At 37.5% G+C, this 22968-nt stretch overlaps 1 protein-coding gene across 1 annotated transcript in view; it reads left to right on the top strand.

The window, feature by feature from the left end:
• Positions 1-22968, top strand: part of THSD7A (thrombospondin type 1 domain containing 7A) — a 488459-nt gene that overhangs the window by 361183 nt on the left and 104308 nt on the right. Inside the window, exon 7 of the mRNA XM_070787540.1 lies at positions 15965-16159. Coding sequence (XP_070643641.1) covers positions 15965-16159 — 195 coding nt within the window. The remainder of the gene's footprint in view (positions 1-15964; positions 16160-22968) is intronic.

Below are 22968 nucleotides of genomic sequence, written 5' to 3'. Positions count from 1 at the left end.
CAAATTTTACACTATATTTATTTCTTATTTATTTTTATTATAGATTACTTTTATTAATTTTTATTGAAGTATAGTTACTTTGTGTTTCTTCTGTACAGCGAAGTGTATAAATAACATGTATACATATATCCTGTCTTTTTTGGATTTCCTTCTCTCTTAAGTCACCACAGAGCACTGAGTTCCCTGTGCTATACAGTAGATTCTCATTAGTTGTCTATTTTATACATAGCATCAATACTGTATATATGTCAATCTCAATTTCCCAATTCATCCCACCCACCCACACATCCCCCCGATAGCTCAGTTGATAAAGAATCCGCCTGCAATGCAAGAGACCCAATTCAATTCCCAGGTTGGGGAGATCCGCTGGAGAAGGGATAGGCTAACCACTCCAGTATTCTTGAGCTTCCCTGTGGCTCAGCTGGTAAAGAATCCGCCTGCAGTGTGGGAGACCTAGGTTCGATCCATACGTTGGGAAGATCTCCTGGAGAAGGGAAAGGCTACCCACTCTGGTATTCTGGCCTGGAGAATTCCAGTCCATGGGGGATTAGTCCGTGGGGAAATAGTCCATGGGGTTGCAAAGTGTCGGACATGAATGAGTGACCTTCACTTTCACTTTCACCCATCTGACCTTGGTGTCCATACATTTATTCTCTACATCTCCATTTCTGCTTTGCAAATAAGATCATCTCTACCATTTTTCCAGATTCCACGTATATGTGTTAATGCACAATATTTATTTTCTGTTTCTGACTTACTTCACTTTTATGACAGTCTCTAGGTCCATCCACATCTCTGCAAATGGCACAGTTTTGTTCCTTTTTATGGGTGAGTAATATTCCATTATATATATATGTATACCTCATACTCTTTATCCATTCATCTGTTGATTGACATTTAAGTTGCTTCCATGTCCTAACTTTTGTAAATAGTGCTGCAGTGAAGACTGGGTTACATGTGTCTTTTGGAATTACTTTCTCTGAGTATATGCCCAGTAGTGGGATTGCTGGGTCATATGGTAGTTCAAAGGACTTCCCTGTTGGTTCAGGCAATAATCTGTCCACAATGTGGGAGACCCAGGTTCAATCCCTGGGTTGGGAAGATCCCCTGGAGAAGGGAATGACAACCCACTCCAGTATTCTTGCCTGGAGAATTCCATGGACAGAGAAGCCTGGTGGGTTACAGTCCATGACGTTACAAAGAGTCAGACATGATTGAGTGACTAACACTTCACATCATGGTAGTTCTATTAGTAGTTTTTTTTTTTTTTAAAGAAACCTCCATACTGTTCTCCATAGTGGTTGTATCAATTTACATTCCCACCAGTAGTGCAAGAAGGCTCTCTTTTATCCACACCCTCTACAGCATTTATTGTTTGTAGATTTTTTTAATAGTCACCATTCTGATGGGTGTGAGGTGATACCTCATTGTTGTTTTGATTAGCATTTCTCTAGGAGGAGAAGGCAATGGCACCCCACTCCAGTACTCTTGCCTGGAAAATCCCATGGTTGGAGGAGCCTGGTAGGCTGCAGTCCATGATGTCGCTAAGAGTCGGACACGACTGAGCGACTTCACTTGCACTTTTCACTTTCATGCATTGGAGAAGGAAATGGCAACTCACTCCAGTGTTCTTGCCTGGAGAATCGCAGGGATGGGGGAGCCTGGTAGGCTGCAGTCCATGATGTCGCTAAGAGTCGGACACAACTGAGCGACTTCACTTTCACTTTTCACTTTCATGCATTGGAGAAGGAAATGGCAACCCACTCCAGTATTCTTGCCTGGAGAATCGCAGGGATGGGGGAGCCTGGTAGGCTGCCATCTATGGGGTTGCACAGAGTCGGACACGACTGAAGCGACTTAGCAGCAGCAGCAGCAGCAGCAGTGAAGAAAGCTGAGCACCGAAGAATTGATGCTTTTGAACTGTGGTGTTGGAGAAGACTTTTGAGAGTCCCTTGGACTGCAAGGAGATCCAACCAGTCCATTCTAAAGGAGATCAGTCTTGGGTGTTCTTTGGAAGGAATGATGCTAAAGCTGAAACTCCAGTACTTTGGCCACCTCATGTGAAGAGTTGACTCATTGCAAAAGACTCTGATGCTGGGAGGGATTGGGGGCAGGAAGAGAAAGGGACAACAGAGGATGAGATGGCTGGATGGCATCACTGACTCGATGGACATGAGTTTGGGTGAACTCCGGGAGTTGGTGATGGACAGGGAGGCCTGGCATGCTGCAATCCATGGGGTCACAAAGAGTTGGACATGACTGAGCGACTGAACTGAACTTAACTGAATGATTAGTAATGTTGAGCATCTTTTCATATGGTTGTTGGCCATCTGTTTATCTTCTATGGAGAAATGTCTAGTTCTTCCACTTTTTTTTGAATTGGCTTATTTGCTTTTTGATATTGAGCTGTGTGAGCTGTTTGTATATTTTGGAGACTAATCCCTTGTCAGTCACTTCATTTGCAAATATTTTCTCCCACTCTATGGGTTATCTTTTCATTTTTATTGATGAACATTTTATGTGATAAATATAGTATCTCTAAATTATTTGTTCTCCTTAATCCTGGCAAGATTTCAAAGTCTAATATAGGTCTACTTAATATTTTTCTGTAATTTTTCCATTACTCCATAGACTCGTTTGTGCATTGTGATCTTATAATAGCTACTTGTAGAGTAACTATAGTTTTTATTTTTGTGAATATAAAAGAGATCCCAAAATGTAAGAGTGCTTAAAGATGGTAAAACAAAAACATTTACAAATTGACATTGTTTTTTAATGTAGTCCTAAATGGCTTCCCTAATGGCTCAGTAGGTAGAGAATCCACCTACAATACAGGAGATGCAGGTTTGATCCCTGGGTCAGGAAGATCCACTGGAGAAGGGCATGCATCCTGCTCCTGTGATCTTGCCAGGAAAATCCCATGGACAGATGAGCCTAGTAGGCCACAGTCCATAGGGTAACAAAAAGTCACACATGACTGAAGCATCTGAGCACATCACATCCAAAGAGTTGATAAAGGCGTGGAGTCATCTTTTTCTGAGTAGTGTGGTCCCCTGAGCCTAATCTTGTTGCAACCATACCCAGAGCATTGCAAATGGATTTGTTGGACAAGGTATGTCAAGTGACGACAGATAGTGGAATGTCTTAAAACACAACAGACAGGAACGCACGCTTGATCTGGAAAACTACAGGGAATCATTAGAGGGTGTAATACAATCACAGCAATGTGGCTGGCTGACTGGTGGATAATTTGCAGGACAGATTGGAAATCTGAAACTCTCTCAGAGAAAGAATGAGAGGTAACCAAGACCTGAAAAAAGGAAAAACAGAAGTTTGAAAAGAATAAAACAAAAGGGAAAGCCACTCCCAGCGCCGTCATCCTCAAAGAGCCTTGCAGAGTTGTAAGAGGGACTAACTGGGATACAACCCGTCAAATGCCTTAGTGGGACAGAGGATGAGTCTGGAGAGATCAACACAGGAGTTGTATTTCATTTCCAAGTACATGGGATTCTATGGAAATGCTTGATATGGAACTGTGCATTCACATAAGCTTTTAAAGTTAATTAAACCAATAGGTGATAATAAATGGGACTGTTCTGTTGATGGTATTGATAATGCTTCAAAATGACCCTAAGGTATAATTGCTTTCATTTAGTAACGTAAGTTCTCTCATTTAGTACTGTAAAACAGTTCAGTGTAACTGCATCACTGCACCTCCAAAGAAGGTTTTTTTTTTTCCTTGTCTAGAAGATGCCTGTGAGGCTTAATGACTGAAAGTAGTTGTGTGCAGCTGTTTAACGTACAGTTTTTAGAAGTTGCATAGAGAAGGGACTGAAGGAAGATTATAGGATGCCACACGTCTTGGTACTTCTGCTTATCACTGTGATCTAAATATTCTCTAATATAACCTTAGATTTTTAAATTTTTGATTGAGGCCCAGAAGACATTTATAATACAACTCTAGATAATTTTCAGAATATGAGATTTAATATCTAATGGTCATAATTACATAAATTGGCTTTTCCAAAGGTTTCTGTATTTTCCCACAACCTTAGCACTTTAACAAAAAGAAAAATACAAAATTACTGAATGGTGAAGTTTATGATGTGAGTCTAGTGCAATGATATTTTCTAATACCTTTCTGCAAGCCCACTTATAACCAGAATTATGGGGGAGATGATTAAGCATGTTAATGCAAGTGTATTGAAAAACATAGTGTTTTGAATGGAGTAGATCCATTTCCACAAGGGTGCAGGGAGGGATGTTCAACTCCTCCACTGACAGAAGGAGATGAAATAGGCGTAATATTGCTATAATATGTAACTTTTTTCATCTGTGTGCCAGACATTGAGCTAGGCACAATTAAAACATTTTTCTCATTTAATATGTACACCAGCACCATAAACAAGTTTCTCATTTAATATGCATACCAGTACCATAAATATTTTGGCCTTCCCTGGTGGCTCAGTTAGTAAAGAATCTGCCTACAATGCAAGAGACCTGGGTTCAACCCCTGGGTTGGGAGGATTTGGAGAAGGAAATGGCAACCCACTCCACTATTCTTGCCTGGAAAATCCCATGGACAGAGAAGCCTGGCAGGCCACAGTCAATGGGGTCACAAGAGTCGGATACAACTTAATGACTAAACCACCACCACCATAAATATTTAACTTCCATTTTGCAGATTAGGAAACTGAATCTCACAGCAATTAAATAATTTTCCCAAGAACACATAGTAGTTAAGTGATAGAGGCAGTATTTGCACCAGGGCTGTTTCACTTCTAGTTAACTAAAAATGTAAATTTGGAAGAGATGATGTTAACATTATAGATAATTTCAAACTCAAAAACAAGGAGACTGAAGTCACAAGAAAGAGCAAATCAAGAATGAAAATATGAAATTAAAACAAACTGAGGAACTAAGAATGAATTAAGCTTTCTTTCATCTTGAATAATGCCAGAGGTAAAATCATTATTTGATTTGTCTAGAGTTTCCATGAAGTGAAATGTTAGTTGCTCAGTCATGTCCAACTCTTTGCAACCCCATGGATTGTAACCCACTAGGCTCCTCTGTCCATGGAGTTCTCCAGGCAAGATTACTGGAGTGGATAGCCATTCCCTTCTTCAAGCGATCTTCCCGACCCAGAGCTCAAACCTGAGTCTTTTGCATTGCAGGCAGATTCTTTATTATCTGAGCCACAAAGGCTTCAGAGAATTTCTTAGTGCTTTTATAGAGAATTTCTATAGTGCTTTTATAAACATGAGTCAGTTCACCTTTTAGTTACTAAAAATGAGCAAAGCACGGTTTTGTTCAGACAGATGAACAAAGGTATAATTGGAAAGAGCATAAAATGAAGTATTAATTTTAGTTAAGAAATACATTTCACACCTTTATTGCCAAACACATGTACCTTCAGTTTTACCAGTATCATATTTTACATATAGAGAATATGAGTTTAAAAATTCAACATGATAGTTGACGTTCAACAGAGGCAGAAGTCATGGACCTGATAACTGTCTTTACTGTTTACTTATTTTTCTGCCTAACCCAAAGTGAAATCCTTAACTAGAGTTATTCAGAAAGGATGTCAGTGATGTAGTAACAAAGAGTTGTTTGCCTAACACCCTATTCACTAAGTGGGCAATTTGCACTACAAGTGCCCTAAGGTCAATGAAGCAAGAAATGCAAGGTTATGGTTATATTGAGTACTAAATTTTCATCGTTTATTTATAACAAATCATTTTACTTACTACACTTTGTTAGGTTTCTTCTCAAAAATGAAATTAAAGCTTGTACTACTTTTTATTTTGTTTTATAGTTGATTTACAATGTGTTAGTTTCAAGTGTATAGCAAAGTGATTCAATTATACACTCACACACATATGTATATAGACATATACATATATATATATATATCTCTCCAGACTTCCCTGGTAGCTAAGCTGGTAAAGAATCCACCTGTAATGAAGGACCCCCTGGTTTGATTCCTGGGTCGGGAAGATCCCCAGGAGGATAATAGGGTACCCATTCCAGTATTCTTGGACTTCCCTGGTAGCTCAGGTGGTAAAGATTCTGCCTGCAATGTGGGAGATCCGGGTTCGATCACTGGGTTAGGAAGATCCCCTGGAGGAGGGCATGGCAACCCATTCCAGTATTCTTGCCTGGAGAATCCCCATGAACAGAGTAGCCTGGCAGGCTACAGTCCATGGGATTGCAAAGAGTCAGACATGACTGAGCTACTAAGCATAGCACAGCATGTACATATATCAATCCTTTTCTTGTGTAGGTTACTGTAGAATACTGAGAAATTTTCTATGTTATACAGTAGGTCTCTATTGATTATCTGTTTTATATATAGTGGTGTGTGTATGTTAATACCAAACTCCTAATTTTTCTTCCCTCTACCTTTCCCTATTGGTAATTGTTACTTTGTTTTTAAAGTCTGTGAGTCTGTTTTGTAAAAAAGTTTATTTGTATCACTTTTTTAGATTCCACATATAAATGATAATATATGACATTTGTCTCTGTGTGTCTGACTTCAGTTAGTATGATAATCTCTAGGTCCATCCATCTTGCTGTAAATGGCAGTATTTCATTCTTTTGACAGCTGAATAATATTCCACTATATATGTACAATATTTTCTTTATCCATTCCTTTGTTGATGGACATTAAGTTTTCTTTCATGTCTTGACTATTGTAAACAGTACTGCCATGAACATGGAGTTGCATGTATCTTTTCAAATTATTATTTTCTCCAGGTATACGCTGAGGAGTAGGATTGTTGGATCATATGGTAATTCTATTTTTAGTTTTTTAAGGAACCCCCACACTATTCTCCATAGTGGTTGTACCAATTTACAGTCCCTCCAACAGTGTAGGAGGGTTCTCTTCTCTCCACACCTTCTCTAGCATTTATTGTTTGTGGACTTTTTGACAATGGCCATTCTGATCAATGTGACCTGGTTTTTTGATTTGCGTTTCTCTAATAAGTGATGTTGAGCATCTTGTGCTTTTTGGCCATCTGTACATTTTCTTTGGGGAAATGTCTATTTAGATCTTCCACCCATTTTTTAATTGGTTTTTTAAAAATATATTGAGTTTCATGAGCTCTTTGTGTAATTTGGAGATTAATCTGTTGTCAGTGGCTTCCTTTGCAACTACTTTCTCCCATTCTATGGGCTATCTTTGTTTTGCTATGGTTTCCTTTGCTGTACAAAAGCTTTTGAGTTTAATGAGGTCCAGTTTATTTATTTTTGTTTTTCATCTACGAATTTGATCCAAAAAGATATTGCTGCAATGTGTGTCAAAGAGTGTTCTATGTTTTTCTTTAAGAGTGTTATAGTATCAGGTCTTACATTTAGGTCTTTAATCCATTGAGTTTATTTTTGTATATGATGTTAGTGTTATAATTTCATTATTTTACCTGTAGCTATACTGTTTTTCCAGCACAAATTATTGAAGAGACTGCCTTTTCTCCATTGTATATTCTTGTTTCCTTTGTCTTAGATTAATTGACCATAGGCGCATGGGTTTATTTCTGGGCTTTCTAACCTATTCAATACAATAGTATTTCTCTTTTTGTGCCATTACCATACTATTTTGATAACTGTAGTGTTGTAATATCATCTGAAGTCAGAGAGCCAGTTCTTCCATCTTTGTTTTTCTCTCTCAAGATCGTCTTGTCTATTCTGGGTTTTTTACATCTCTATAGAAACTTAAAAAAAAACAAAACAGTTTGTTCTAGTTCAATTAAAAATGTTGTTGGTATTCGATTGGAATTACATTGAATCTGTAGATTTCCTAGGGTAGTATTTTGACAGTATTGATTCTTTCTACCTGAGAACATGATATATCTTTCCATCTGTTTGTGTTATCTATTTGATGATTTCTTTCATCAGCATCTTGTAGTTTTTAGGGTACAAGTTTTTGTCTCCTTAGTAAGTTTATTACTTTTGATGCAGAGGTAAATAGGATTAGTTTCCTTAATTTCTCTTTCTGATCTGTTGTTGATAGTGTATAGAAATGCAACAAATTTCTGCGTATTGATTTTGTATCCTACAATTTTACCAAATTCATTGATAAGCCCTAGTAGTTTTATGGTTAAAGCCTGTATTACTCACTACATCAGAGCCTAGATTTGGAATATGGCTGCTTTCAGGGAAGGAAGACGTTTTTTATCTCAGGGTCACTTGTTTCAGTTTTGCCTGGAATGTGAAAACAGGCTGGAGATAACAAAACAAAGGTGGCAATGAAAACAACAGAGTGTGAACATAAAAGACAAGCTTATTAAGGATGGAAAGAGTTTGAAAAGGATGATGAAAATGGAGGAAAATCCTGAAAAAAATATATAATATGAAGACCCTAATTTGTTTCAAGATATTTAAAAGTCAGTGGTAATATATATATAGTAAGAGTAGGTGAAGCTAAAGATAACATTCTTATGAATTACATATAAATTGGTCAAAATAAAAACTGCACCAAAGTTACACAGTAAGTCAGTTTTTATTCTAGACTGTTAGGCTGGAGAGAAGCTAAAATCAACTATGCAGAAACACAAGGCATTTCTAAGCTCTGGGGTAAGCTAGTGGGAAAACACTGGAGGATGTTAGAGGAGATTGATCAATGGGATGTTTTGAGCACATAGAGTTACTCCTGAGTCTGCAGATGTTTTTGTGTTTGTGTGATTAGACCATCTGTGTTTGCTACTTGGTGCCCAATGAAGAAAATAGGCACCTACCAACCCATAGAGACTGAGAAATCAGGACACTATCTTTGATGTTTCCATGACAGAGATGGTTCCCAACTCTTGAGAAAGACTTTTCCTGGGTTGTAAAACACTGACAAGAGGCTAGGAGAAGATTTACACCGATTTCAAAGGGGCAGAAAGAAAATTTACAATCAAAATTTTTCCAAAATAAATTATCTAGGAGAAGGGAGGTCAAGGGCCCAGAGTCAGGAAGAAAGCTGCCTAAAATTTAGTCAAGCCGAGGGTAATGTTAAGGCTATCTTGGTTACATTCTATTAATAGTAATCTGACAATTGGAAATGTATAATACCAGTGGCTTTTTCAGGAAAACAACAAATGTTCTGGGCTTTCCAATTCATTTTTTTCCCTTGTCCAACAAATATTTACTGCTGCTGCTAAGTCACTTCAGTCGTGTCCAACTCTGTGCGACCCCACAGACAGCAGCCCACCAGGCTCTGCCGTCCCTGGGATTCTCCAGGCAAGGACACTGGAGTGGGTTGCCATTTCCTTCTGCAGTGCATGAAAGTGAAAAGTAAAAGTGGAGTTGCTCAGTTGTGTCTGACTCTTCGTGACCCCATGGACTGCAGCCTACCAGGCTCCTTCGTCCATGGGATTTTCCAGGCAAGAGTACTAGAGTGGGTTGCCATTGCCTTCTCCATATTTACTGCAAAACTCTTTTAAGTCTTAACAATAACTGAAAGAAGGGATCCAGATATAAAGATGTTGAATAAGATAAGATCTCTGGTCAGAAGGTTCTCATAGGCTAATGGGGGTAAATGTGAGTAAACAGATAATTGTAAACAGTTTTAAACAGTGTAATGTCTACAAAACTGTGCGAACAGGATAAAGCGTAACTCCACCTGGACAGTTTAAGAAAGTCAGAGGAGGTTTGTAGAGGAAGGAAATCCAGTCCTAAAGGATGACTTAGCAAGACGTGGGACAATGAGGCATGGAGAACCATGTACACGAAATGACAGAGGAGCAAGAAAGCAGCATGTCAGTTCCTGGAAAAGCAAATGGCTCTCGTGGCGAGAATTCAGGGAAACCACGAGGCAGTGATGGAGAAGGAGGATGTTTTGTTTTCTGCCCTAGTGAGAATTTGGGCTTCAGCTGATAGGTATTGGGAAGACTGTGATGCTCATATTGCATTTTAGAAATACACCCTTGGGGTCAGGATGGGTGATGGGCTGCGGAGGGAATGGCATGCTGCCGGCCACCAGAGGAAAGTGGGCAGTGATCTGGAAGAGAACACAGGGTCAGGCAATACTGAGTACATTGAATAAATCAGACCTGCTACTGAATGCGATCGCAGAGGGAGTGCAGAGATTAAAATTGATTTAGAAACTTCCCTTTGAAGTGGAAGAGATGTGTAGCATCTCTTCAAGAAGGGGAAAGAAAAAGAGTTACATAAGTTATGGGTCTTTTACTTCAATAGGTAGAGAGTGATTCTGAACCTACATATCTTACAGTTGTTTTAAAGTTCAGATAAGATGGTTATTTTAAAATGTTTTCTAGGAGATGTAGGCAAATAGGATCCTCCATTCTTTTCCTATCTCAGTTCCCATCTCAATTCTTTATTGCATTTATATTGGTTATCAATATGTAAGTAAGTATATAAATAATAGCTTTCACTTTCACAAGTCCATATGAATTTTTAAGACAATTTCTGAAGAATACATAAGACATCAACAACTCAATAATAATTCCTACGGTGACTCTAGAGTTTGTACATGTCTGGCAAGACGAATCTGATCCCAAAGTTACAATATTAGAGACTTTCTAACTACTGTGATTTAAAAAATATATATATTGACTGTATATCTGGTTTTCCTCTACTTTGATTTCTCCTTTCTACTTACCCTCATCTCAGTTTCATTGCACTGATGAATTCTGATTTTACAATGCCTTCTGGAGGTGTATTGCACAAAGTACTACTGGGACTGTTAAAAATCAACTATAACAATCTCCACATTTCTATGATTAAAAAATAATCAGGATGATGCAAGTGACGTTTATGGAATAGGACAAAATATATTTTCACATTAAAATATAGTTCATTATATTTTAATATCATTAAAAATGTATACATTAAAAATGTATTTAATGTATTAGTGTTGTGTTCTTAGTGACTCAGCTCCTAAACTATAAAAACCTTGACTCTATAAAAACCTTCATAAACCAAGGTTTGTCTTTTATATTACATTTACGCTTCACCACAATGAGTGCAATAAACTTTTAGTATATACTTTTTCCAAGCAAAGAAAAAGTCTTAACTTCTGACCTCAGTTCTCATCGTGTTTTATTTCTCTGGAAATCTTCATGAATTTTTAGTTTAATTACTTCAAGCAGATGTTCAGTTCTCTTATTCTATACTAGGAAACAGCAGAATGAAAGGAGATACTTTAGAAGAGTTAGAGTTTGGTGGTATCTATGAAAATAGATTAAACAAGGGGACATTTGGGAGTTACTTCAAAGATGCAAAATACATGTTTAAATGGATTGAAATGGCAAATTATTAAAAATATTCTTAAGATTATATTTGTGAAGAAAAATGTTAAATGGGAGTCACCAACTTAAATATTTAAATACGTTTTTGAGTTCATAAAAATAAACTCAGGCATTTTCATCTTATTCCTCAACTTCTTGTTATTGGGTTTCACAAACAAGGTTGAACAAAATATGCTTCAGTTAAGGCATCAGAGCAAGACTAAATTGTAATACATAGACAGTGATTCATTCCTTTATTTCTGTGTTATATATTTCATGTAAAATATGCATATTTTTAAGATTTGGTTAAAATGTCTAGAGCTTGATGTGGACTGAGGGGACGAATATGTTATCTAAAAGCAAAGCAGTCCTTCCAAATTTTTCATGTTGGAAATGCCAAAAAATATAGCATATTTAATACAGAAAGGCAAGCATGAGGAGGATTCTAAATGTTGGCATCACATTCAGAATAACAAGAAATTAACCTCAGAAAAGTCTTCCCTGGTGGCTCAGACAGAAGAATCTGCCTGCAATGCTGGAGACCCAGGTTCGATCCCTGGGTCGGGAAGAGCCCCTGGAGAGGGAAATGGCAACCCACTTCAGTATTCTTTCCTGGAGAATCCCGAGGACAGAGGAGGCTGGTGGGCTACAGTCCATAGGGTTGCAAAGAGTCAGGACATGACTGAGCGAGTAGCACTTCACTTCAACTTCAGAAAGATTAAAGGAAAAAAAAAAGAAACAGGTTGTGTTCTGTGCCTGAGTGAGTTGTAGAACTATGTTATTCATCGTAATGATAATCAGATGTGCCTGCCTGGATTTATGGGGATGCACATTCAGATAATCAGAGTCTCAGATGGTTCTATAATGGAGACATATGGTGGTTGAAAGTGTCCTAATAATAGGAGAGTCGATACGGAAAAATGGAATTTCCATTTCTCTCTATGGAAAGAGTATAAATTAACCTGATATTTTATATGTTTATGTTTTATTTACTTCTATATTTTCTCTGTAGTGTCATGTAAAACAGTTTTTATCTCCTTAAAATGTTTATGTATATGTGATCATATGGAAATGTTAATTGGACTTATTGTAGTGACTGTATATACCTAAAATTAATGTAGCGTTATATGTCAATTATACCTAAAAAAAAAAAAAAAAAAGATTGTTGTCACAATTAGCTGGGATGATGTGTATAATATTCATGGCACAGTGCCTGACCAAGGATGGGCAATCAGTAACTATTCATTGAATGACTGTTTTCACCCAGATATAAAGAGAGGATTAAAAAGGTGTCCCACAGAGAAATGAATGATGTTAGGTATGAAATCCAGATGAATTTGTTTATATGGTTCTCTTTCACAAGGCAATTTGGTTCTAATCAAACCACAAGAGAATAAGGGCAGAAAAATCTTAAAGCAATCCTTTTTAAATTTTACCTGCATACAGATCACCCAGGGATCATTTGAACATGCAAGTCACAATTTATGGGTGGGAACTGAAGAGACTGCATTTCTAGCAAACTCCAGATTGTGCATATGCCAGCGGCTGTCCTCTGAATATACCTTAGCACAGTCCTCAAGCAGTGGAGTACGTGGCCATTGAAGAAATACTGTGCTTAAACCCATATTTGTCCAGTCCAACCTTCTGTTCCCTAGAACAGTAACTTCAGGTCAATTAGTTTATCTGTTTACATAGCACAAGATTATTTCATGTCCACTAGGTTCCTGGTGCTCTTTGGGTTCTAAGTATAAAATAATGAGCAAGGCAGATAAGAATCATGCCCTTATCAAGCTCATACTCTAGTAACAGGATTAGATACTAGACATGTAAATAATTCACTACAGTAGTTTCTAGTGAAACTAGAAAATGAAGCTTTAAATTATTAGACTTGCTCACTAGTGAGTAAGACTCACTAAAATGAAAATAAAATGAAGCTACTATGAAATTGTATCTGGTCAGTCCCTGATAGCTCAATTGGTAAAGAACCCTCCTGCAGTGCAGGAGACCCCAGTTCAATTCTTGGGTTGGGAAGATCCCCTGGAGAAGGGAAAGGCTACTCACTCCAGTATTCTGGCCTGGAGAATTCCATGGACTGTATTCCATGGGGACACAAAGAGTAGGACACAACTGAGTGACTTTCACTTTCAAGGCTCCCCTCGCAGGGAGACAACTGAAACCTGCATGGTGAGAAGCAGTCTACTGTGTGAGGATCTGAAAAATTGATGAAAAGTGAAGAGCAACAGTGAGGCAACAAAGAGATTGGTCTGTAGAAGGAAAGGGGAAAAGCCACTGTGGCTAGGACATAATACTGGTATTTGGATGCAAGACCGCGATGGGCAATCGGGAGCCATTAGGGGCAAACAGGGAAGGTCACATGTGACAAAGCTCAGGGGGCAAGGGAGTAGTAAACTAAATGCTGAAATCCTGGAGGTCAGATCCAAAGTGGATCTTTTGAGCTCCACAGAGGGTTAAGGAGACTCTAGAAGGAATGTAACTACAGGAAAATATACTAATACATAACTAAACCAAAAATGAGGAGTGAAAAAGAGCTAACATAAGATGTGGAACAGAAGTTAAAAAAATTCAGAAAGCAAAAAAGGTTAAAATTGTATATCTCTTAGGTTTATACTATGAAAGAAAGTGAAGTCAAAGTGTTAGTTACTCAGTTGTATCCAATTCTTTGCGACCCCGTAGTCTGTAGCCCACTAGGCTCCTCTGCCCGTGGGATTTCCCAGGCAAGAATACTGGAGTGGGTTGCTGTTTCCTTCTCCAGGGGATCTTCCCAACCCAGAGATCAAACCTGGGTCTTCTGCATTGTAGGCAAATTCTTTACTGCTTGAGCCACCAGGGAACTCAGATTTATGCTATATGCAACAGAAATGTATTATGTCATCCAAAGTAATGTAATAACACATGGGTAGCAGTCTCTCTTCAAATGCTACAGAATGAATTAAATTTTTCTGAGTAGAAATGATTAGGTAACTATTATAGAAAACAAAACTGTAGCCCCAAACTTGCCTTACATTTTACAGACTATTGGAAACGAAAGTGGATGAAAGTAGATGAAACAATAAAAGATAGCAATAAAGGAAATAAAACATATGCAACTCACTCTTTGCACTAACAAAAAAGTCTAGAAACACAAGAGTCATCATTGTTATTTAAATTATAAAATATTACATGCCTTGTTTTATAATGATTTTTGTACTCTATCATATAAGCTATCATGTCATTTTTTGGGATATAAGCCAAACTCAAAAGAGATCTCACAGGTCAGAGTAACTAAAGGAGAATGAATGATGTAATGATGACTCACCTCCATTTTAGTGAGTCTTACTAGTGAGCAAGTCTAATAATTTAAAGCCTTGCAAACTAGTGATTGTTAACATGTAAGTGCATTATAATTGATTTTTTATTTTGCCTGATGATTTAAAGCCCTACAAACTAGTAGCTATTTAATATGTTAGAGCATTTCCAATTGACTTCTGATTTTTTGTCTTGTTTTTAAAATACATGAATAAACAATTGTCCATTAAAATGATCCTCCTAACCCTCCATCAGTGACAAAGCAGAGTTTTGTCAATGAACAAAAGCAAGATTAGTCACCTTTTCTCATCTGAATGCATAATGCCTTAAAGCACACATTTCTGATACACCCATCCAGAATTATGGATATAGTCTGTAGAAAAATAGCGGATTAATTTTGCTTGTTTGTATTTGTTTTACTCTGTTTGAATGACCTCATTAGCTCCTATGCTTACCAGCTATGCAACAGAGTTCAGACTTTTTTCATACTGTATTTTGATCACTTATTTGTATTTATTTTAGGTTTCTTTGGCATTTATTAACAGCAACAATATTTTCTTTCTCATTGGTCTTTTGTATATCTCACTTCATTCACTCAAAAAACACCAAATAAGTGCCAGACTCTAGGGCTTTGGGGTAACAGGAAAAGTGAAGTGAGATGAAGCTAGAAAAGGAAGCAAGAGCCATGGGGTTTGAAGTCTCATAAACTTTTGAGAAACCTAGCCTTTATCTTAAGAGCAGAAGGAAACTGAAGAGCTTTCAGCACTGGAGTGACAACATCTTGCTTCTGCTATTTGCATACCTTGTTTTTTTTTTCCCCCTTTCAAAATGGGATCGCTATAGCCAGTGGTTTTATAATACTGTCCCACTATTTATGCTTCCTGTCTGTTTCCAGCTAACAAAGTCATTTTTAAATGAAAGAAAAAGGTTGCCAGTTGTACAAAAGTAAATTTCCTAGGAGACACAAGAGTTTACAAATAGCGACTGTGAGTTGGTTTCATGAAAACAAATAGTACATCCTATGGATAGAATCATTATTTGTGAATGATGGCTCATCTCCAACAATTAAATAAAGGGAATAGACGTAGTTCACTGATGTTCTTTATTGCAGAGATTAGTATCTATAAACATCATTTCCTGGGCAGGTATTACAGCATAAAATACTTGAAGCAATGTGTTTGATCTACACACCTAAGCGCTGATAATAAAAAAGCCTCATTTGGGGATCTATCTGTTTATTCATTCCTGGTATTCTTTTAACATCTGGCTGTAGTAGACAGTGACTCTTTTTTTGTTGTTGTTGTTGGCTTTTAACAGAGAACAAAAGGAAAGTAAGCTAATTTATTCTGGTGCCCGTCTGGTTTCAGTTGCTCATTTTACATTATTTTAAAATGATGGACTGTTGGTGATGATGTCTTTCCCAGGAGAAGAAGTTGACAGACAGCTGTGCAGAGATGCCATCTTCCCCATCCCGGTTGCCTGCGATGTGCCCTGTCCCAGGGACTGTGTGCTCAGCATGTGGTCAGCGTGGTCCTCCTGCTCTCACACCTGCTCAGGAAAAACCACAGAAGGAAAACAGACACGAGCGCGGTCCATCCTGGCCTATGCAGGAGAGGAAGGTAAGGTTTCCAGCTTGAGAAGGGACTCAGATCTCTTCCAGAAGCTGCTGTGCCTTTCGTTGTGTGTACAGCCTGGATACAGTGATAGTTCCACAAAAATCAGCTTCCTGAAACCCAGCAAACCAAGGAGATTTAATATCTGTTGACATATTAGGCTATCGCAGAGTCGGACACGACTGAAGCGACTTAGCAGCAGCAGCAGCAGCTTGCTGCTCTTCCTTAATATTAACCTTGAACATAGATCTTTAGTAAAAGAGAAAAGACTTTGAAAAATGAATTCACTTTTCCTTTCCTCCCTCCTAATAACTCAGGTTCTTTCTACTTCAAAGTGTTAAACTTGTGGAGAAATCTGAAAATGACTCCTTAAATTCCAAATGACGGGTTTCATTGTTTTCTCTCATTTCAGTAGTCAGTTTTTCCCAGTGAAATCCTATTCTACCATCTCATAAGTACTAAACTTTATTTAAAATCACCACCACCATGATTATTGCTTGACTGAAAATGACATGGATTTTCTACCATTCAGGTTTCTGAACATAGGCTCTGAGTTTCATATGTAGATTGTGTTCACTTTTAAAATATGTTGCTCCTAAATCACTTCATGCTATTGGGTGAATAAAGCACAAGTTTCTCATATATTCATACCATGCAAGCTCCATTGTCAAGAAATACAAGGCTCTTGGTAATTGTCTCTCAAGTTTGTATCTGAATGCTAATTTGGCCTCTGTGACTGGGTGATATAATGTCATACTTAATCTTGTCATTCTGGAAAATAACACAGGAGTAAGGAAAACACAGAAATAAGTCAAGTTCTGTCACGTGCCACATGTTCTGTCTCAGGAATATAGGCATATGTTATTTAAATATGATCAGGCTGAATGACTATCTTCATTCACATTTAACACTAGTTAATGATTTCTATTTGTAGTAAGCACATGTTTCTTTATGTGCACATGTTTCTTTCTATACCCCCAGTTAATAATCAATTTTAGAAGAGTTTTCACATTGCTTATTTCATTTTCCTGTTTATGAAACATTTTAGTGATAGAAATCTGCTAGTGTTCTTTTTTAATCAAATTTTCTTTCTTTGTATGTTATTCTGTGCAAAAATACAAGGCCAAAAATATGTTGGCCTTAAGGCACAGGAGAAAATGTAACATATTTTTTTTTAATTTTATTTTATTTAACTTTAACTATAGACTTAAGTCCCAGGAGAGAAAGGAGAATGCGGTCCAGTGGGTTGGGTCCCTTTGTTTTTCGGGAATCAAGGCTTGTGGGGGGAATGTTCACACCCCGCTCAACATCTCCAAGGAGCCAGGACGTAGCAAACTCATGTTTACATATTAATTTATCCATGCTAAATTTTGTATTGGTTTTGCCATGTATCAAAATGAATCTGCCACAGGTATACATGTGTTCCCCATCCTGAACCCTCCTCCCTCCTCCCTCCTCCCTCCCCATACCATCCCTCTGGGTCGTCCCAGTGCACCAGCCCCAAGCATCCAGTATCGTGCATCGAACCTGGACTGGCAACTCATTTCATATATAATATTATACATATTTCAATGCCATTCTCCCAAATCATCCCACCCACAGTCTTTTGGACTCTGTGGGAGAAAATGTAACATATTTAAAATAGTCAACCTATGATAAAATTTAGAATTTTTTAAGTGTCCAAACACTTTTTTCTCGTCACCTCAATATAAGTGTAATTTTTTGCTACCAAAATAAGAATGTATCTGTGGAACCTAATAGAAAAAATAGAACCTTTCCAAGAAAAAATTATATTCCTTATGTTGTCAAACAATAACTCTAACCTTGTAGAGATTATATTCAGACTTCACACTCTATCAGCTCAAATTATGTCTTGGGCTTCATTAAAATTAGATCTGTGGTCACCCCGCTTCCTATAAATCCATTATACTCTGCAGACACTTGCTGTGTGACTAGTAATGAGTGACTTTTCGCCTTATGAGTCACATGGCTGAGATTTTGCCATGCTTGCAGAACTCACCAGATCATTATTTCCGTAGACGTGATGCTTCACACTGAAAGGTCATGAAATGCTTTAAAGGCAGGAATTTATGATTGCTCTTTGGTATGTATCATCTGCTTAGTTTGAAAGGATGGGACTTGGATAATTTTTAATGAAGGCTAACAGCTGCATCATAAGAAACACATGCTGGAGAATTATAAATGTGAAAATAATTAATCATAAAGGTGAGGTGAAAGTTGCTCAGTTGTGTCCGACTCCTTGAGACCCCGTGAACTATACAGTCCATGAAATTCTCCAGACCAGAATACTGGAGAGGTAGCCTTTCTCTTCTCCAGGGGATCTCCCCAACCCAGGGATCCAACCCAGGGATCCCACATTGCAGGTGGATTCTTTACCAGCTGAGCTACAAGGGAAGCCCGTGAACTCAAAACATTATTTTAAGTGGAAACTGTAGAGGAGATTCAGTCAATGGGGAATCTGCTGTTATTTGTCTCTGTTAATAACAGCTACAGAAACTGGTATCATTATGTGAAATATTTAATGAAGAATTTGTCCTTCAAAGACAATTTAATACCTGTTATTTGCTTGACACTGAAACACATTTTCTTTCCTTCAAAATAAGACTTTTCTAATTCTGAAGCTATTTTTTAAATGATTTAGAAACTAATTTGCAGGAAGTTTTAAAATACGTTTCCCTGCCAATTAGATAACCTTTTTATAATTCTGCACAAAAGCTATTTTTTCTATTATTCCCCAAGAATTAATACTTGTATGTGTCATGTGTGCATGTATCTAAGTCGCTTCAGTTGTTTCTGACTCTGCAACACTGTGGACCGTAGTCCGCCAGGCAAGAATACTGGCGTGGGTTGCCATACCCGCCCCCAAGAGATCTTCCCAACCCAAGAATCGAACATCTCCATCATTAACAGATGGGTTCTTTACCCCTGGCGCTATCTGGGAAGCCTGATCTTCTTAATTATCTGTGGATCAGAATATTACTGTGATAACCTTAAGGGTAAAGATCACATTAATAAAATTATATATTGATTGTTTAGACATGAAATTAAATGATTTTCTGGTGAAATAACTTACAGGACAAGTCCACATGCAAAGCATTTATGTGGATTTACAAAATAAATGCTGTAACCTATTCATTTGTACTTTTATCTCAGTAAAACTGTCACCATTATACATTATACTGGAGATTATATAACCTCTGTATTGATGAAGTCAAAGTTGTACTGCAGTAAGCCCATAAATTCAGTAACTTAATAGAACAATTATTTTTCCCTCTTGGGAATTTTGCTACAGTGACACTCAACTCTCCATGACAGTCTGTCCTCCATGAAATGTCTCAGCATATTGCACCTCCGTATGAAAGCCTACCTCACAATCTTCATGCCAGAGGAAGAAGGTAGCTGGGGACTCGTATCTGTTTTAAGAGAGTCAGCAATTAAATTCTTTCATCTAGAGTGATTTATATCATTTCAATTGACATTTCATTATCAAAGCAGGTCATATAATCATGACTTGAATTTGAACCTAATTTCAGCGGGGGCAGAGGAAATACATTCCTACTGTGTGCTGGAAAGAAAGGAGTGCTGGCTACTGATCTTATCCCTGGTTTATCAGTCTTCTTTTGTATGTGTCTATGTATCTACCTCTATGTCTGTGTATTTATATCCATGTGTGTATATATAAATGTGTGAGATAGAGGGGTATTCCATATGACCCCAATGAACTAGACACACTTTGCATTGTTAAAATGTTATGACTCATTATTTTTTTACTCCTATTAAAAGAATGGTAAAATAATAGAATAGCACTTTCCTTTACCTCATGCTATACTTTCTTTTCCCTTTCCTTCCTGTCCTTTCTAGGCTCTTTAGCTCCCTTCATGAACAGTTTTATCTGCAAAGTTATTAAGTGGAGCCAAACAATTGAGCATCTGTGCCAGCAGGTGGGCAGGAGAGGGGGTCTGTAGTCATCCAGGGTGGGTTGTCAGAGCCCAACCTGAGTGAGATGGGCATCCCCAGTGAGAAAAGGGTGGCCTGACCTGAAATGTCAGAGACGCTGAGAAGTCTAAAGGGAGGGGCACATGGATTGCACAAGAGAGTAAAAGCAGCGACCCAACACAGGATGCCAGGGCACAAGCAGGATGAAGAGGGAATCTCAGCACTGAGGAAACCAACCCAGTGGGAGGTGTCGGAGCCAAGCAGTGTTGAGGAGGGTTTCAGTAATGTGGAGTGGTTGAATGCAGGGTGTCAGAGTATGAGCAGAGCGATGAAGATGGCCCATGGTAGAGCAGTGAGGATGGCAGTGGGAGATTGGTGAGGGGGGTTGGTTGACCAAATAGGTACATGTATTAAACATAGTTGGGTTTCTTATTGCTAAAGAAGGGAGTTTTGAATATGTTAAGAAAGAAAACTAGAGTAAACCTTGTTGTATTATATTGGAATTTGAAGTTATCAGTGTGAATTCATGGTGTTCAATTTGTAAACCTAGACATGAAAGTGAAAGTGTAGTCACTCAGTTCTGTCCAACTCTTTGCAACCCCATGGACTATACAGTCCATGGAATTCTCCAGGCCAGAATACTAGAGTGGGTAGCCTTTCCCTTCTCCAGGAGATCTTCCCAACTCAGGGATCAAACCCAGGTCTCCCGCATTGCAGGCGGATTCTTTACCATCTGAGCCACCAGGGAAGCCCAAGAATGCTGGAGTGAGTAGCCTTCTCCAGGGGATCTTCCCAACCCAGAAATTGAACCGGGGTCTCCTACATTGCAGGAGAATTCTTTACCAATAGAGCTATCAGGGAAGTCCTAGACATAGAAATACATAAATGCATAAAATTCAAATATAAGTATGATATTCATATTATAGACATATACATGTGTTAACTCTGTTCACTGAAATGACATAAGAGCAGTGGGACCCTATTAGCAGTCAGTGTGTTTAGCACTGAGATCTTGGTGTCTAATACCATTCTCCGATGAAAGGAGCCAGGGCTTCTTGGAGAAATAGCTGATTCTAGGGCTGGAATAGCAAAAGTACAAGATGTGCCTGGAGGATCTTGTGCCAGAAAGAAAAGGAGAGGAAAATATTTCAAAAGGTCACACTATTGTATATATAAAATAGATAACTAATAAGCACCCACCATATAGCATAGAGAACTCTACTCAGTATTCTGTAATAACCTATATGTGAAAAGAATCTGAAAAAAAAGTGGATATACACACATATATACATAACTGAATCACTTTGCTTTATACCGGAAGCTAACACAACATTGTAAACTAACTCTACTCCAATATAAAATCAAAGTGAAATTAAAAAAAGGTCAGGGAAGCTAGCTTGAAGAGTCTCCCACTGGCCACATACAGGAGCAATGTGAATGCAAATTAACAATAATAGCTATTTATATACATTAACTAAGGAAACCATGAATCCATACTTGATATAAATAAATTAATTGGAAGTCTGATGAAGAGCATTATATTTACAGTCTTAAGTATCCTTCTAATGAAGAAGTTTGACAGACACTGTTATTTCAGTAATCAAAGTTTACATCATCAGTCATGGGGCAAATACAAAGGATGTGTTCCTGGTGTGGTACAAGGAGAGCATGATGTCATGTCTGTACCATCCCTGTCAAAGATGCATATTGTAGAATCTGAACATGAGGGAACATCTGACAAATCCTACCTGGAAGATATTCTGCAAAATAACTAGCCCCTAATCTTCAAAAGTGTCTAAGTTATGAAAATTAAGGAAAGATTGAGAAAGATTGAAGGAAACTAGCCAGACATAAGCTCTAAATGCAACAGTTGATTCTGAACCAAGTCCTTTTATTACAAAAAATGTTCTGAGATAATTGGCAAGTTTAAATGGGTCTGAGGATTGGATGGAAATAATGCATCAGAATTAATTGCCTAATCCTGAATATTGCATATGCTTATGTATAGGAAAATGCCCTTGATTGCAGGAAATAATACTGAAGTATTTTGGGTAATGGGGCATCATTTCAATAACTTCTTCCATATGATCGAGGGGAAAAAATTATTGGTAACATTTTAAATATCCCTATAGTTTTGGGGTTAATTCAAAATTAAACATAAAAAATAATAGAATAAAAATAATTTGAATACAATTGCTTTTCATATAATCTTGGAGTAACATTATGTAACCTATTATTTTGTGTATTGGCAGTAAACAAAAATGTCATAAAATGCCTCTTACTGAAATATTGTCATTTGGAAACCAAATCACAAATGGCATAACTGAAGATAGTTAATATAAAAATATTTCTTTTCAACTTGAAAATAAAAGTGTGTGTATGTGTCTTGTTTCAAAAGTCTTGAAGCCTTTTGGTTAAATAAGATTAATAATTTGCTTTTAGATTTGTTTGATACTTTGATGTAAAAATCTTCTTTGTATCATGTGAAAATACAGGATGGGTCCCAAGAGCTACTTTAGAATTATTTCAGGAATTCTAAAAGAATTCAATCCTTTAACACTTAAGTTTGACATGTTTTTGATATAAACAGTAGTATATTGAATTTTTTAAAAAATTAAAAATTGATGTTGTAATTATGACCTTCTCCATTTTTTAATTCATGTTGCAGGTTCTTAACAAACTTGGTTAAAGGGAAAAATGATTTTCAAAGTGTTTTCCACTAAGTATAACAACTTCTGTTCTCATTATAGTCAATTATCTTTAAAAAGCAAGATATAAGAGAATATTTATTCTTGCAGAGTTCAGAGTGACCTGATATTATAACTTCAGCCAAGTGTTAGTGTGTCTTTACACCTTCT

The sequence above is a fragment of the Bos indicus genome, chromosome 4, assembly GCF_029378745.1.
Source record: "Bos indicus isolate NIAB-ARS_2022 breed Sahiwal x Tharparkar chromosome 4, NIAB-ARS_B.indTharparkar_mat_pri_1.0, whole genome shotgun sequence".
In the NCBI taxonomy this organism is placed as follows: domain Eukaryota; kingdom Metazoa; phylum Chordata; class Mammalia; order Artiodactyla; family Bovidae; genus Bos; species Bos indicus.
The sequence above is the reverse complement of the archived record's forward strand: the minus strand, read 5'-3'. Positions and strand labels throughout refer to the sequence as shown.